Source organism: Mustela nivalis, assembly GCF_964662115.1.
Source record: "Mustela nivalis genome assembly, chromosome: 20".
Classification (NCBI taxonomy): domain Eukaryota; kingdom Metazoa; phylum Chordata; class Mammalia; order Carnivora; family Mustelidae; genus Mustela; species Mustela nivalis.
In genome coordinates, this window is record NC_139039.1 from 24,807,710 (window position 1) to 24,821,732 (window position 14,023).

The 14,023-nt window shown below is 36.3% G+C and overlaps 1 protein-coding gene across 1 annotated transcript in view; it reads left to right on the forward strand.

The window, feature by feature from the left end:
- The window catches only part of TNKS (tankyrase), a 207,361-nt gene that overhangs the window by 147,637 nt on the left and 45,701 nt on the right, over positions 1-14,023 (forward strand). Inside the window, exon 12 of the mRNA XM_082715639.1 lies at positions 9,591-9,762. Coding sequence (XP_082571765.1) covers positions 9,591-9,762 — 172 coding nt within the window. The remainder of the gene's footprint in view (positions 1-9,590; positions 9,763-14,023) is intronic.

Sequence of the window (14,023 nt, forward strand, 5' to 3'; positions counted from 1 at the left end):
TTATCAACCCCCAGCTTTGCAAGATTGCCGTAAAGCCTAAATAGGAAGAGATATGAAGATTTAGTCTTTCGTATGGCAGGTTTTTTTCTTATTATTATTAGCTACCGTGGCATTCTACTGCTACTGCTTTGTCTGCTATCATTATTAAGTAGAACTTCTGTCCCAGTTGCATATGGTATTATTAACACCTAAAAATGAAAGATTTAATTCAGAGGTGCTTTTTTCATATATAAAAGCACTGCTATTTTGTCATTACTAGAGCATCTGTTAAATGTGTGGAACATGGAGAAATTTCCTTTGATTGTTCATTTGTCTTAATTTGACAGATTTATTTATATTGTATGTAGAAAGAAATTGTGTCAATAGTAATTGGCATTAAATGGGCTTATTTCTCACATTGAGAAGTGATGAAGAGTCTTTGCTCACTTTGGGGAAATGTGTTAGCTCATTACAAGGACTTGATTAATGCCTTTCTAGAAATGGATTGATAAGTAGTTTATATTAGCCCAAAGATGTTAAATAAAATGCATTTAAAGCTGTAGATTTAAAGTATCTCTTACAATTCAGATATCTGCAGTTTGAGCATGTCAGTGTAAAGAGCAAAGGGGACAGGTCTCAGACACATTTTAATTACCAGTAACAAATCAGTTGAATCTAGAGTAAGCATAAATGGAAATCTGTTTATACTTATATAACTGTATGCTTACCACTTTTTAGAGATAACCTGTATTGTTATACCATAGAAATAATCTACAGGAATTGTGGCTGAGATTCACAAACGACTAGAACAAGAGATTTGTAAACTGTTGGGTACCTTGACTGCGTTCCCTGTCTGTCTCTTTTTCTGCAGTTGCTTGGGTTTCTTTTCTTTGATGGTCTTTGTTCATCTGTTTAATTCTTCTTATAGACTGTATTTTTGTTTTACTTCTCTATGGCCTAAATATGGGCTTTGCAGGCCCTCCTTTACATGTCTTTGGCTTAGAAATATACCACCTGCAGCTACTGTCTCTCCTTAGTCTCAGGAACAAGAAGGGGCGAATCTGAATAAGGCTGCAGTTTGTGCACATGGCCATTGGATCTGCTCCCGCTAGTCTCATCAGCTGTGCTCGGGGACTGGTTTCTAGACAGTTAGGGCATGTGAGGAGGTGAGTTCCCTTTTAATAAGTTCGAGTTCAGCTAGTAAACAATCTAGTTTCATGTCTTTCTAATTATATTGAAATTTAACTTCTTAGACAAATTTTATATTCTGTAGTAGGTTCATAACACAGTAAAGGATTAAAAACCTTTTAAAATGGGGCACATGGGTAGCTCAGTCAGTTAAGCATCCGACTCTTGGTTTTGGCTCAGGTCATGATCTCAGCGTCATAGGCTGGAGCCCTTCACTGGGCTCCATGCTCTGCAGGGAGTCTGCTTGACATTGTCTCTCCCTCTGCCCCTCCCCCAACTTGTGCGCTCTTTCTTGCTCATGCGCACGCTCTCGCTCATACTCGCTCTCTTGCTCACACTCTCTCTCTAAAATAAATTTTAAAAATATTTTTTTTAAAAAAGAAGGACCTTTAAAGTGAAATATTGATTACTGTATCAGAATTTTAGCTCATTTTGTCTATTTCATTCCTCATAGGAGAGGCTTTAATTATATCCATCCTACCATGGATAACAACACTTTGTTTGTATCTGTAAAGGCTTTGAAATCAAATTAAATTATACTCTTAACCCAGATAAAATAAGTCTATTATTTTCAGTATTAAACAATTTTGTCGACATTGGCATTTAACTTTTTTTTTCCCTTCACATTTCTAAGGAAAGAAGAATGTATATTTTTCGGTTAGAGAATATTTTAATAGTTGGGTACCTAGATGGCTCAGTCACTTAAGCATCTAACTCCAGATTTAGGCTTAGGTCATGATCTCAGTGTGGTGGGATCAAGCCCTGTGTGAGGCTCCTTGCTCAGAGGGGAGTCTGCTTAAAATTCTCTTTCCCTTCCTCTCCCTCCCATGCATGCATGTGTGCTCATACTCTTTCTCTCAACTAAATCTTTTAAAAAAGAATATTTTAATAGTCTAGTGTTTGCTCAGTATACACATTAGTATGATGAAAATAATATCCTTTATCACCAGAATTTACCAATTTACTGTTCTCATGAGCCATTCACTTACCAACCATTTTCAAACACCACCTTGTACAAAGCACTGTACTTGTTACAATGTTACAAGTCTATATATGAAGTTTGAATTTGATCAAGAGTCTTCTTTTAAGAGACTTAAGTTCTAGTAGTAATAGTCTTATCCAGCACAGTCAACTTGAAAGCAAGGTATATAAGAGAAATACAAGGTAGACTGCTATTCAGAAAATAGTTACTTCTAGTGGAAGTAACAGGCTGAGGGAGAGATTAGAGAAATTTCATTTTTAAAAAAGTAGGATTTTAGCTAGGAATGTTCAAGGATTAGATATATAGAAATTGGCAAAATACAAATAATATATTTTAAATAATGACTCAGGAAGGCAAAGGAGTTAGAAGTTAATGGTTAGTGAGTCCAGTGGGTACTGAAAAGGAGAGTATAATGAAAATCTTGAACAGATGTGTTGGAGCAAGGTCTTGATAGTTTCATTTGGAGAGTTTTGATTTTGCTCTTATAATACTTGGAGAGCCACTAGAAAATTTTGAATAGGCAGGTGGCATGCATAGAATCCAGCTTCAGAAAGAAAAATACTTCCTAGAAAACTGTCCTCTAGAAAGCCAGTTACAGAAATGTAGACCCAGGGTATGGACATTGTATCTGGCATAATGATTTAGCAGTACTCAACAAAATTAGTGTTTTAAGATTTTTGTAGAAAGAGACAATAGTAAGATAATGTTTCTTACCTTCAAGCTAAGACAGTTATAATGTGCTTGCCACCTGTTCCCTGGGGTATAGTCTGTCCACCAGGACATAGACCTATTTCAGATTCCTATCTTTTTTACTCCTTTCTTGCAGATTTATGAAAGCCTGTCATTTCTTTTTTTTTTTTTTTTTTTCCTCTTCACTTTCACTTTCAAAGTGGCCTGATTTAGAGGGAAAGTACATTGTCATTCTAGCTAAAGGCATACAGAGGCTGTTTTTAATTCTGAGGTTACTTGAAATCCAGATTGAAATAGACCCATGTTCAACAGCTAAAGTAGAATTACGGTGTGAGTTAACAATAGATGATTAGTTACAGAAATACCACAGAATAGTTCGTGATCTTATTACCAAATGAGTGATAGGGACAATGATAGCTTTAAGTTTAGGAGAGAGATGAACTCAGTCTCAAGGTTAACACTTTGAAACTAGGCTTTTCACACTGATTCAAATATTGAGAGACTCCACTCAGCCATTTCCTGATAAGTCTGCATGCTGGTTTCCAGGATTTTGGCGGGTTTGAATCATGCTTTTATACCCTATATATTTCAGGCCAAATGCTATTATGGTTTTTTGTTTTTTGGGTTTTTTTTTTTAAGATTTTATCCATTTATTTGACAAACAGAGATCATAAGAGGGGGTAGGGGAGCAGGCTTCCTGCTAAGCAGAGAGCCCAGTGCGGGGCTTGATCCCAGGACCCTGGGATCATGACCTGAGCCGAAGGCAGAGACTTAACTCAATGAGCCACCCAGGTGCCCCTGCAATTGTGGTTTTATATCATTTATCTAATTACCCCTGTAGGAAAATCATTAATTACTACTTAGAACTAGAAAAACATGCATACCTCAGGTTTCTATCTCTAGATACAAGGGAGAAAAGGGAAATGTGTTTTGTCTCTAAAACTGCCAGATACATTTTTCTTCTAACATCTTCTGAATATGTATCTCAAGCCAGCCCTAGCCACACATTACCACACATTATATGTAGCATTTTTCTTAAAATTTGAGGCAATTTCTGTACTTTGGTGAAAATGATCTCCTCAGTGCTGAATGGTAAGAATCTTTGATGACGTCCTCTATCATATCCTTATGGTAGAGATTGTGATGGAGGGGAATAGAGAGGACCAGGTCTAAAGAAGTCTTATCAGAAAAATTGATGTAACACTCCCTATTTTCTTCTGGAAGTATGTATGTTGATGATTCCATTGATAGATAGATAGATAGGTAGATAGATAGATGATAGATATTAAAGTTGTCCAGGTGCTTGGGTGGCTCAGTCGGTTAAGGGTCTGCCTTCGGCTCAGGTCATGATCTCAGGGTCCTGGGATCAAGCCCCGCATTGGCTCTCTGCTCAACGGGGAGCCTGCTTCTCCCTCTCCCACTCCCCCAGGCTGTAGCCCTCTCTCAGTGTCTCTCTCTCTCTGTGTCAAATAAATAAATAAAATCTTTAAAAAAAAAAGAATTAAAATTGTATCTCTTTAAAGTAAGAATAATAAATTTATGATGGCATATATAAAATCTGTCATTTTTTTTAGGTTAAAAATACAAAACTTACGGAGAGCAGTGCGTGTGTGTGTGTGTGTGTGTGTGTAGCTATTTAATTTGTAAGTTCTTTTTTTTCCCCCCCCAGAGATTTTATTTATTTATTTGACAGAGATCACAAGTAGAGAGGCAGGCAGAGAGAGAGGAAGGGAAGCAGGGGAAGCGGGGCTCGATGCGGGGCTCAATGCGGGGCTCAGTGCGGGGCTGGATCCCAGGACCCTGGGATCTTGACCTGAGCCGAAGGCAGAAGGTTCAACCCAGGCACCCTAATTTGTAAGTTCTTAGAAGAATCCTTGTGAGTGAGCAATCTCATTTATTTGGTTATCTCAGCTTGAATGACCCTTTTAAGTGCTTAACTATATGCATAATACTAGATTGTATTTGGGGGGTTGGTTTTTTTTTTTTTTTAGAAGTTTAATCCTTACATAATAAAGAATATTTTAAATGTTGGTAAGCCTGTTTTTTGACCGAGTGAAGAATTGTCAGTGTGTATGAGTCAAAATTGCCGAAGCCAAGAGGACAAAAAGACAGTGTTGTCTTGACTTTCAGGTTGTCATGGGCTTTAGTTGGCCCTTTTATCCAGTGCTTTCAATTACAGATTTTGTAGATAACATGCTCAAGTTATTTATTTTCCTATATTTCTCCATCAATAGAGTGAATTACTATCAATTCCCAATTATATAACTTATAGAATGGTAGTAGAGTAATAAATCCAAACTTATGGGAACCATTAAACAATTAGAGTTCCCTATAACTCTCTGGGATCACAGTGATAAAACATCACCCTTTTTCACTGTGAAACTGAATTAGAACAGCAATGCAAATCCTGCCGGATGACCCATTGTTAAAATCAGAGAATGGGGATTGACCTGTAGTCCTATAAAATGGTTACTGTTGCCCTTTAAAACAAATTTATCACCTGCCTTGAAAGGCACATACATTTTGGATTTTATTGCCTTGAACCATTTCAGAATACGTATGCGGAAGGAAAAAGAATAGATTGACCACTTTGTAGAGAGCCTTGATTGTATCATCGGCCTGCTTGATAAAAAAATAAATAGCAGAGCATCAGAGTACTGATAAGGTTAAATATAAGAGGAAGTTAGGGACCTTAATTTTTGTATTCAATTTTGAATCATTTTAAAGATCAGTAATGGCTCCAAAGACAGCTGATTTCCCTCCAGCAATCACTGTTCCCTTTCTTCTTTGCTTCAGAATAGGGATCAGCAAACATGTTCTTAAAAAGTCCAGATAGTAAATATTTTCAGCTTTTTGGGTACTTACATAGCCATTTTAAAAGCAATCATTTTAAAAATATAAAAATCATTCTTCACTTGCAAGCAGTGTAAAACAGTCCCCTAGTTGGAATTAACCCACAGATCATAGCTTGCCAACTCACTCTTTGGAACTCTATTTTGTTCAGAATAGGGAGCTTCTTGGAAGCCTGGATTAGGAACAGTTTTGGTAATTTTATTCTCCTTACTTGTGACTGGTAAAGGCATCGTTTGGGGAGGTGTCTTTGGCCCTAGCCGTAAGTCAACTGGGAAAACTTTCTTCTTTTTTTTACAATAGATGTATAAAACATTCTTTTTGGCTTTGGAGTATGGAGTTGATGGCATAGAGCTGCCACCATCCTCTTTTGACCATAGAAGGACAAGCGTGGAGTCCTGAGATTAGGGTATCTGAGAAATTGACATTTGCTTCTTTTGAGGACATGCTCCTATGAGGGTTTTCCTCACAAAAACCCTTGTCGAATGGCTGTTTAATATTTTCCCTGGCATCCATTCTTGTTCATTCTCTGGGTTGTACAAAATAACACCACATTGTTCTAGTTTTTTTTTTTTTTTTTTTTTGCTTGTTTCTGTGGAATGAGTGCTTCTGTTAAATATCGCTGATCCTTTTCTACAGCTTCTCAGTGTGTCACCTTCGCTGGCTGATAAAGTACTCCATCGATACCCTTTTGTTGCTACAGTAACAATTTAGAGTTCGAGGGGACAATTCTCTCATAAATAATGAAAAATATGTACATTTTCTAAAGCAAAGGATTCTATGTTACACTGGTCTGTCTTGTAGTTTATCTGGAAAGTTTGGTTTTCTGAGATACTAGAATCTAATGCCACCTGTGGAAATGAGTGGATGCCGTATATACGTCAGTAGGGAAGAAAACATAAAGCTTCGGTATATGATTAAGGTTTTAACTTCCTAGCATTATCAGTCAGTCCTCATCAGATGGTTGGAATTTTTTTCAACTAGGCATAAAAAATTCCTCTTATAAATGAACTCTAACAGCGATTTATACATTATTCTTTTTTTTTTTTTTTTTTCACTTATTCACATAAGCTGTTCACATAGCTCCAAGCTATGTCCTAGACCTTGTGTTTCTGGGGAGTGGGAAGGACAGAGGAGAAGAATTACATTTAAGATCAAGTCATAATTTCTGCTTTTATTTTTTATTTTTATTTTTTTAAAGATTTTATTTATTTATTTGACAGAGAAAGAACACAAGTAGGCAGAGAGGCAGGCAGAGAGAGGAGGAAGCAGGCTCCCAGCTGAGCAGACAGCCCAATGCGGGGCTCGATCCCAGGACCCTGGGATCATGACCTGAGCCGAAGGCAGTGGCTTAACCCACTGAGCCACTCAGGCGCCCCTAATTTCTGCTTTTAAAAAGCTTCTGATTTACATATAGCATCTAGCACCACGCCTAATATCGGGAAGTGCTTAGTAAACGTTAGCTGCATCCCTTTCTCAGACTTTTTAGGAGGTAAACAACTTAGTTGTAATTTTGACAGCTGTATACAAGGATAAGGAATTTGAAACAGAGAATGATAGCTTGGTAGAGAAATGAGAACGTGTCAGCGGAGGTGCATTCAGCACCACCCCTCCAAAACCGAGAGTAAAGAGAAACAAGGAAAGTTAATGGAAATAATATTAGTGAGTGGTGTTTTTTGCCCAGACTCATTCCATTCCACAGGTGCATGCCCCAGAGTGAGTGAGAGACAGAAGGGAATCTGTTGTTTTCTGTATTGTGCTCAATTTCACCAGGTTTATATATCGAGACAACCTCTCTTTACACATAGTGTGTTTAGTGTTTAAAGACACTATATGACTTTGGGGTTCAGTTGATCTGCTGATACATTGAAGGCAAAACTGGCCAGGGTTGAATTTGCTTAGAAACCTTGTATCTTTCTCTACCATTACATTGTCAAGGTGTTTGCAAGGATAGTGTTGACCAAAGACAGATTTTACATTTTGCAGTGACTTTAGAAACTAACACCTTCATAAAACAGGGTTCCAGGGTCATCTGATAAAGCTGCAGCACAGCAAGCCTATCAAATGGTGATGAAAAAAATAGAGTAGAAAGGAAGATAGTATAAAAGTAAATTACAGATGGTCTTAAATGACATGCTGAGGAGTTCATATTTATTTGAAGGCACTGAAGAGTCACTGAGTTTGAGCTGAAAAATAACTTAGTAATATCTGTATTTTGAAGTAGTAGTTGTCAGACCACATGAGTTAGCAAATTGTACTGAGGATTTCGGTCACTATAATTAAATAATTTAGTGGGTTTCTTACCAAATTTCCAGAAAAATATTAATGATTAGAATGTTCCCAATTTTAAGTTTTTCTCATGTGGTGAGGTAACAAAGAAATAGAGAGAAAGTCAAGAGGTTTAGTTTGGTAGCCTGTGTTTTCCATGAATACATGCTTATGGCTGTGCTTTTATCTTGCTTATGTATAAACAGTCACTTTTCTGCTGGCAAATGAGACCTCTGATTACATATATCAGTATGTCATGACAAATTTTGTGACACTCCATTAAGAATTTAGATGAACCCTTGCCTGAAAAAGTGTGACAGCCTTACTTAAAATGATGGAAGACTGAGACATGGAGATCAGTCGTCTTAAATCTTTTCTTTCCTTAATCTTGTATTGGGTGGGTATGCACAAATATGCTAGAATAATCTGCTAGCATATATTTGAGAATTACTGTCTGCCCTGAAGAGGATCCTTCTAAAGAACTCAGAAAACCTGTATAATACAATCCATAATCTCAATAGCCATAACAAAAATTGGCCCCATGTTAAAATTTGTAAGATGGTACTAACTTGACATGGGTATTCAGAAAGTCAGTAATCACCAAGACTTCGAGTAATCAAGACTTCTTAAGAAAGCTCAGCCTTGCACTGGATTTCATAATCCAGAAAGTCAGAAAGAAGGGCTACTCTGAAAGAATCAGCATGTACAATGAACATGGATTTTGGTCGGATTGGAATAGAAGGTACTTAGAGTAGGGGCATCCTGGAAAACAGGTTTGATCAAATTATGAAGCTGATCCCAAAGTTGAATGTTATCTTAAAACTAGCTAAATTATTCTTCCTTTATAACTTCAAAGTTTTAAAAATGGAACATTTGAAAATTTAAATCTTTGGGGGGCTGGTTAAATGTGTTAGTAATTCAGGCACTAGTAATTCAGTTAAGTAATGAGGGTATTCTATTAAAATTATTTACTAAAATTAGAAAAGAAATGTAATTAACTACTTTTTTTTTTAGATTATTTATTTATTTATTTGACAGAGAGATCACAAGTAGGCAGAGAGGCAGGCAGAGAGAGAGGGGAAGCAGTCTCCCTGTTGAGCAGAGAGCCCGATGCGGGACTCGATCCCAGGACCCTGAGATCATGACCCAAGCCGAAGGCAGCGGCTTAACCCACTGAGCCACCCAGGCACCCTGTAATTAACTACTTTGACTGTCTTCGCTTACGTATTCTGTAGTCTTCATGTTACAGGAGCAAGTTTGGTGAAATCCATTCATCCAGAAGTATTTCATGTACATCTTGGATGTGGCAGGCAGTGAACATCGGAGTCCCAGCCCTCAGAGACCTTGCATTCTAGTTGTTGAGGGGAGTGGAGGGACTGGAAGGTGAACAGGAAGACAGTCATTCAGGGCAGGGATGAGTATGTTGTAATTTTCAATAAGATAGTCAGAGAAGGATAACTAAGAAGCTGACATTTTTTCAGAAGCAGTCACCGAAAAGTTAATAGTAAATAGACTATGGCATTTTTCAGAATGCTTTTGACAGTTTTATTTTTCTCATAAGAATTTATTTGCTAGGGTGTAAAATGGAACAAGTAGATACTCAATTCTCTGTTCCCACCCAATGGTTTTACAGATGAACGCACTGGACACCCTTGGTCAGACTGCTTTGCATCGAGCTGCCCTCGCAGGTCACCTGCAGACTTGCCGCCTCCTGCTGACTTATGGCTCTGATCCTTCCATCATCTCCTTACAAGGCTTTACAGCCGCGCAGATGGGCAACGAAGCCGTGCAGCAGATTCTAAGTGGTGAGTTTAAATAAATAAGTAGTACATTCTGGCCTTCCCGCTTCATGTCCGCTGACAGAAACAGACAAACTCTGCACCACTTGTTTTAAGTAGCTCTTTGGAACACTTTCTCTGCCTGAATATTTTTCATACCTTTCCTTGCTGGCAGTTTAGCCTGAGGCCCTTCCTATCAACCTTTTTGGTGGAGTGAGGTAGGTGTCAGGGAAAGGAGACATATACTCTTTCTCTCTCTCTTTTTCTTTTTTTTTTTAGTTTTAAATTGAAAACCTGACTCATGGGTGTTATGATCAAAGGTGACTTAAAGCTCCTATAAATGGTGTGGAATTATGGCAGCTCTAAAATCTGTCAAATAGAGAAAATAAGAAATCATTCATCTGGTAATGTTCTTTAATTCAGTGTTCTTATATATGGGATAGTCTGACCGACTTTTTTTGTATTTCTTAAGGTCATTTCACCGTTAGGAAATTACCTTGTTTTTCCTAGCTTAAATACAGTTATAAAATCTTAATGAATATTAGTGCCTACCTACTGCAGCATTTGATATTTTATCTACTTAATGTATTGAGGGAGATTGAACATAGAACTGATATGAAAGTTGACTAGTTTCCTGAGCCCCCAAATTAGAGGAAATGACACCGTCTAGCTCTTGAAAAATGGTGAGCTAGATAGAAAATTAATTTGGTATAACTGACTCTTGCTTCCCATCCCTTTGTTTTTGTCTGTGGGTTATATCTGCTCTAGAATGACAACAAACAGAAGAGTAAAATGGAGAAGGAAAGCTACAGACTAGGAATCTGAAGTCCTAGTTACTTTCTTCTGCCGATAACCCAGGATTTCTTTGCTCCATCAGACACAGTGCCTTGTCATAAAGAATATTTTATAATATGCCCTTTTCTTATTCAGAAATGAAATGTTTAGATAATGTGACCTAATTGTAGAGATACCTTCCAAAAATCCCAAATTAAATACCCTATCTATAATATAAAGCGAAAATGACAGTAAGTTGACATAAAATAATTTATAATTATTGTGATAGTAATAACTTGGATAAAACAACACTAGAAGACAAAAATAAGCCCCCACAAATTTCTCAAGAGCCCCGCAAAAATATAGCACAGCTGAGAATCCCAACTATATTCTGAAATAGGGAACTTTCTAGGCTTGTGGAGCTCATATATGTATTGTTAGAGCTGAATCAGAATATCTGTGCAATGTTTTAAAAGCTATTAATTGGGATTTACTTTCCTCGTGCCAGCTCATTAGTAGATAGTATCATTCTTTTTTTTTTTTTTTTTTTTTTTGGTATCATTCTTCTTCAGTCTTAAATGGTGATCTAGAGACATTTGAAGTAAGCCCTGTCTAGAACACTTTTACATCAAAATTGAAAAGATCTAGAGGAATGAAATTTCCTATTACAGGATTGCAAGCTTGAAGTATGAAAAACATTTAACTTCCTGTTCCAGTGGAGCAATAGAACATTTACTTACAGAGGAGATAGTATCCTGCTTTGATTAAGAACTCTTTCAGCCTTCTCAGTAAATTCTAATATAATTTCTAAAAAAGTGGGACTTTTATTAAAACGTTCTAAATTTTTTTTACACTTTTACCAGGAACCATTAAGCGTTGGATTTTAAGTTAGATTTTATAATTTGTAGCCATAAATCAGGCAAACAGCTATCACATCAAAATTTCTAATAATATTATGCATAATTTTAGAGATAATTGACAAAATGGAGAAGAAAGGATTGAATAAATTAAGCAGATTAGATCCATTAATGCTTTTTAAATGCCTTCTAATTCAGTGTAATTAGAATATATGACTTCTGGTAAAAGATGAAATTAAATACTGAATCACAAATGAAATATTTTATTCAATTATTTTGGTAATTCTTCTTAAAAGTTTGTTTGGAATATAAAACATTATACAGGTAATTAAATGTGTAACATAGGACATGCCAGAACTTTTGGATTTAATTCTTAATATTCTTTATTGATCTGGAAAAACAGTACAAATAGTAGAATTGTATGATAAAATGTTGCCCTTAGAAAGGTTTTGAAAGTAGGAATTGTTTTTTTTGTTGTTGTTGTTTGGAAAAAGATATAATTTTTTAAACTAATATTTCTATGAGAAACTTGTGTATCTATAGTCTGTGGTCCGTGTACTAGCTGAACTTTCTGATTTTACCTACATTGACTCATCCATCCCAAGTTATATGTGTAATGACTCCCTAAAGAATGCAGCAGTCATTTTCAGGCTGGGAGTTGTATCCCAGTAGTGATCTGTAAAATCAATTTAGTGAGTTGTAACCAACATTATAAAAAATAGAACAGAGTAGAAAATATCAGAGTTCAATTTTTGAAATGGCCAATGTAACTTCTGTCTTTCTAAAGCAAAATACAGCCATGAAGAGATTTAATTATGACACAGAATTAGGATAAATGTGGGTTTACACAACTTTTTTTTATCAGATATATACATTTATATGTGTATACACACATGCGTACACACATACAGATGTATTAGTATCAGAATGTTTGATTTTATGTGTTTATATATACATATGTGTATGTGTATTCACTTTGTGTATTGAGTCCCAACATAAAGTATGTTAGGTTGGGCATACGAAGTAGCCATTTCTGTAGGAAAGACACAGCCAGATATTGGGAATTGAAGGTGGTTTAACCTACTGTGTTTTATTGTGGGTCACGGACAAAAAAGTCTGGCAACATCTAAATAGCCTTAGCTCTCTTACATCAAAATAATAAACATTTTGTTTTCTTAGGGGAAAAAAAATGCAGCAGTCATATAGGATGTATATTAAGTTACTGGTGTTCTGTTCCGGGTAACATTTTAAAGATGCATTTAAATACACCTGTTGATAACAGGTTTAAGACCCACATTTAAAGACCTGTGCTTCCTGCTCTGAGGTCAGTAGTTGCATTAGTAGTTTACATTAATGGAGTTTGAATTGTAAACTCTTGGCAGTATTTACATAAGAATTAACATCAGATAGCAACTTTTTATAAACCAGCATTTTAAAACATCCTTTCAGAAGATTTGACCTTTTTCTCCAGAGATGCTTTCTCTATATCTGCTCTGTCCACATGACTAGTGGCTACTATATTAACAGATAAAGACTATTTCCAGCATCACAGTTCTCTTAAACAGCAATTTTAGGCTTGATCTTGGCATGAAATAATTCTGACTGTATTCCAATATGGTTATCCCATTATTTTCACCCAGTCATTTATAGCGGTAAGGATTTGTGAGAGCCAAGTGAAACACCGAAATCCCCGTTTACATTTGCACATTGAAATAAGCCAGTGCGGCCTATTGCCAGTCCAGTCAACGGCCAGTCTGAGGGGATTAAAAAATAACAATAATAAAATAATTGTTTTACAAAAATAACAACTGCCTTCCAGCCTTTGAAACTTTAGGTTTGGGGTTCCTTGTCTTCCCTCCCCTTCCCTTCCTTTTCCTTTCCTTCTCCCTTTCCCATTCCTTCCTCTCCCCTCCCTCCCCTCCCCTCCTTTCCCCTCCCCTTCTTCCTGTCCTTCCTCCTCTCCTTTTTTGTCTCCTTTCTCCTTTCCATATTCTGGTGAGCAGAAGAGAATAGGAGAAAAAATTAGAAGCTCATCTTTAACCTTTGACTCGAGGTAAAATCTTTAATTTCATATTCTACAAAAGCCAGCGTGCTTATAAAAGAATTTAAAAGTTAAAGCATTCTGAATTCTTTTCTTACAGTTTTTACTAATATAGTACTTTTCTTATACTTTTTACTAATGTAGTACTTTGTGTATCAGCTACTCTTCTTTTACTTATGTTCCCTTAATTCTGCACCTCTTTGTACAAAGTTCCTGGGGTGTATATATATCCTTTCAGCTAATACTTTGTTCACATCGTTTCTAAAAATGAATCTGTTCTAAGCCTGTTCAGGATTTATAATGGATGCAAAACTCTATAATTTGTATAGTAATTAATCAATATCTTTAAATAACTGCTTTCGACTCTTTGAGTAGGAGTAGGGATTTCTCCATAGTTCTCAGAAGCATTCTTGTATTTGCATAAAAATTTTTGCTTGATTGTAAAATTATACCATTTGCAAGTAGTCTGTATCAAGACCAGTGTGCCAGTTTCAAATAGTTCATAGAACTAAAACATTTAGCCTTATTTGTATCCCTCAGATGCTAGAATCTGAAAATATCCAAAGGTCCAACTCCATATACATCAACAATTGTCATTTTATTTTGTTGAAATGAT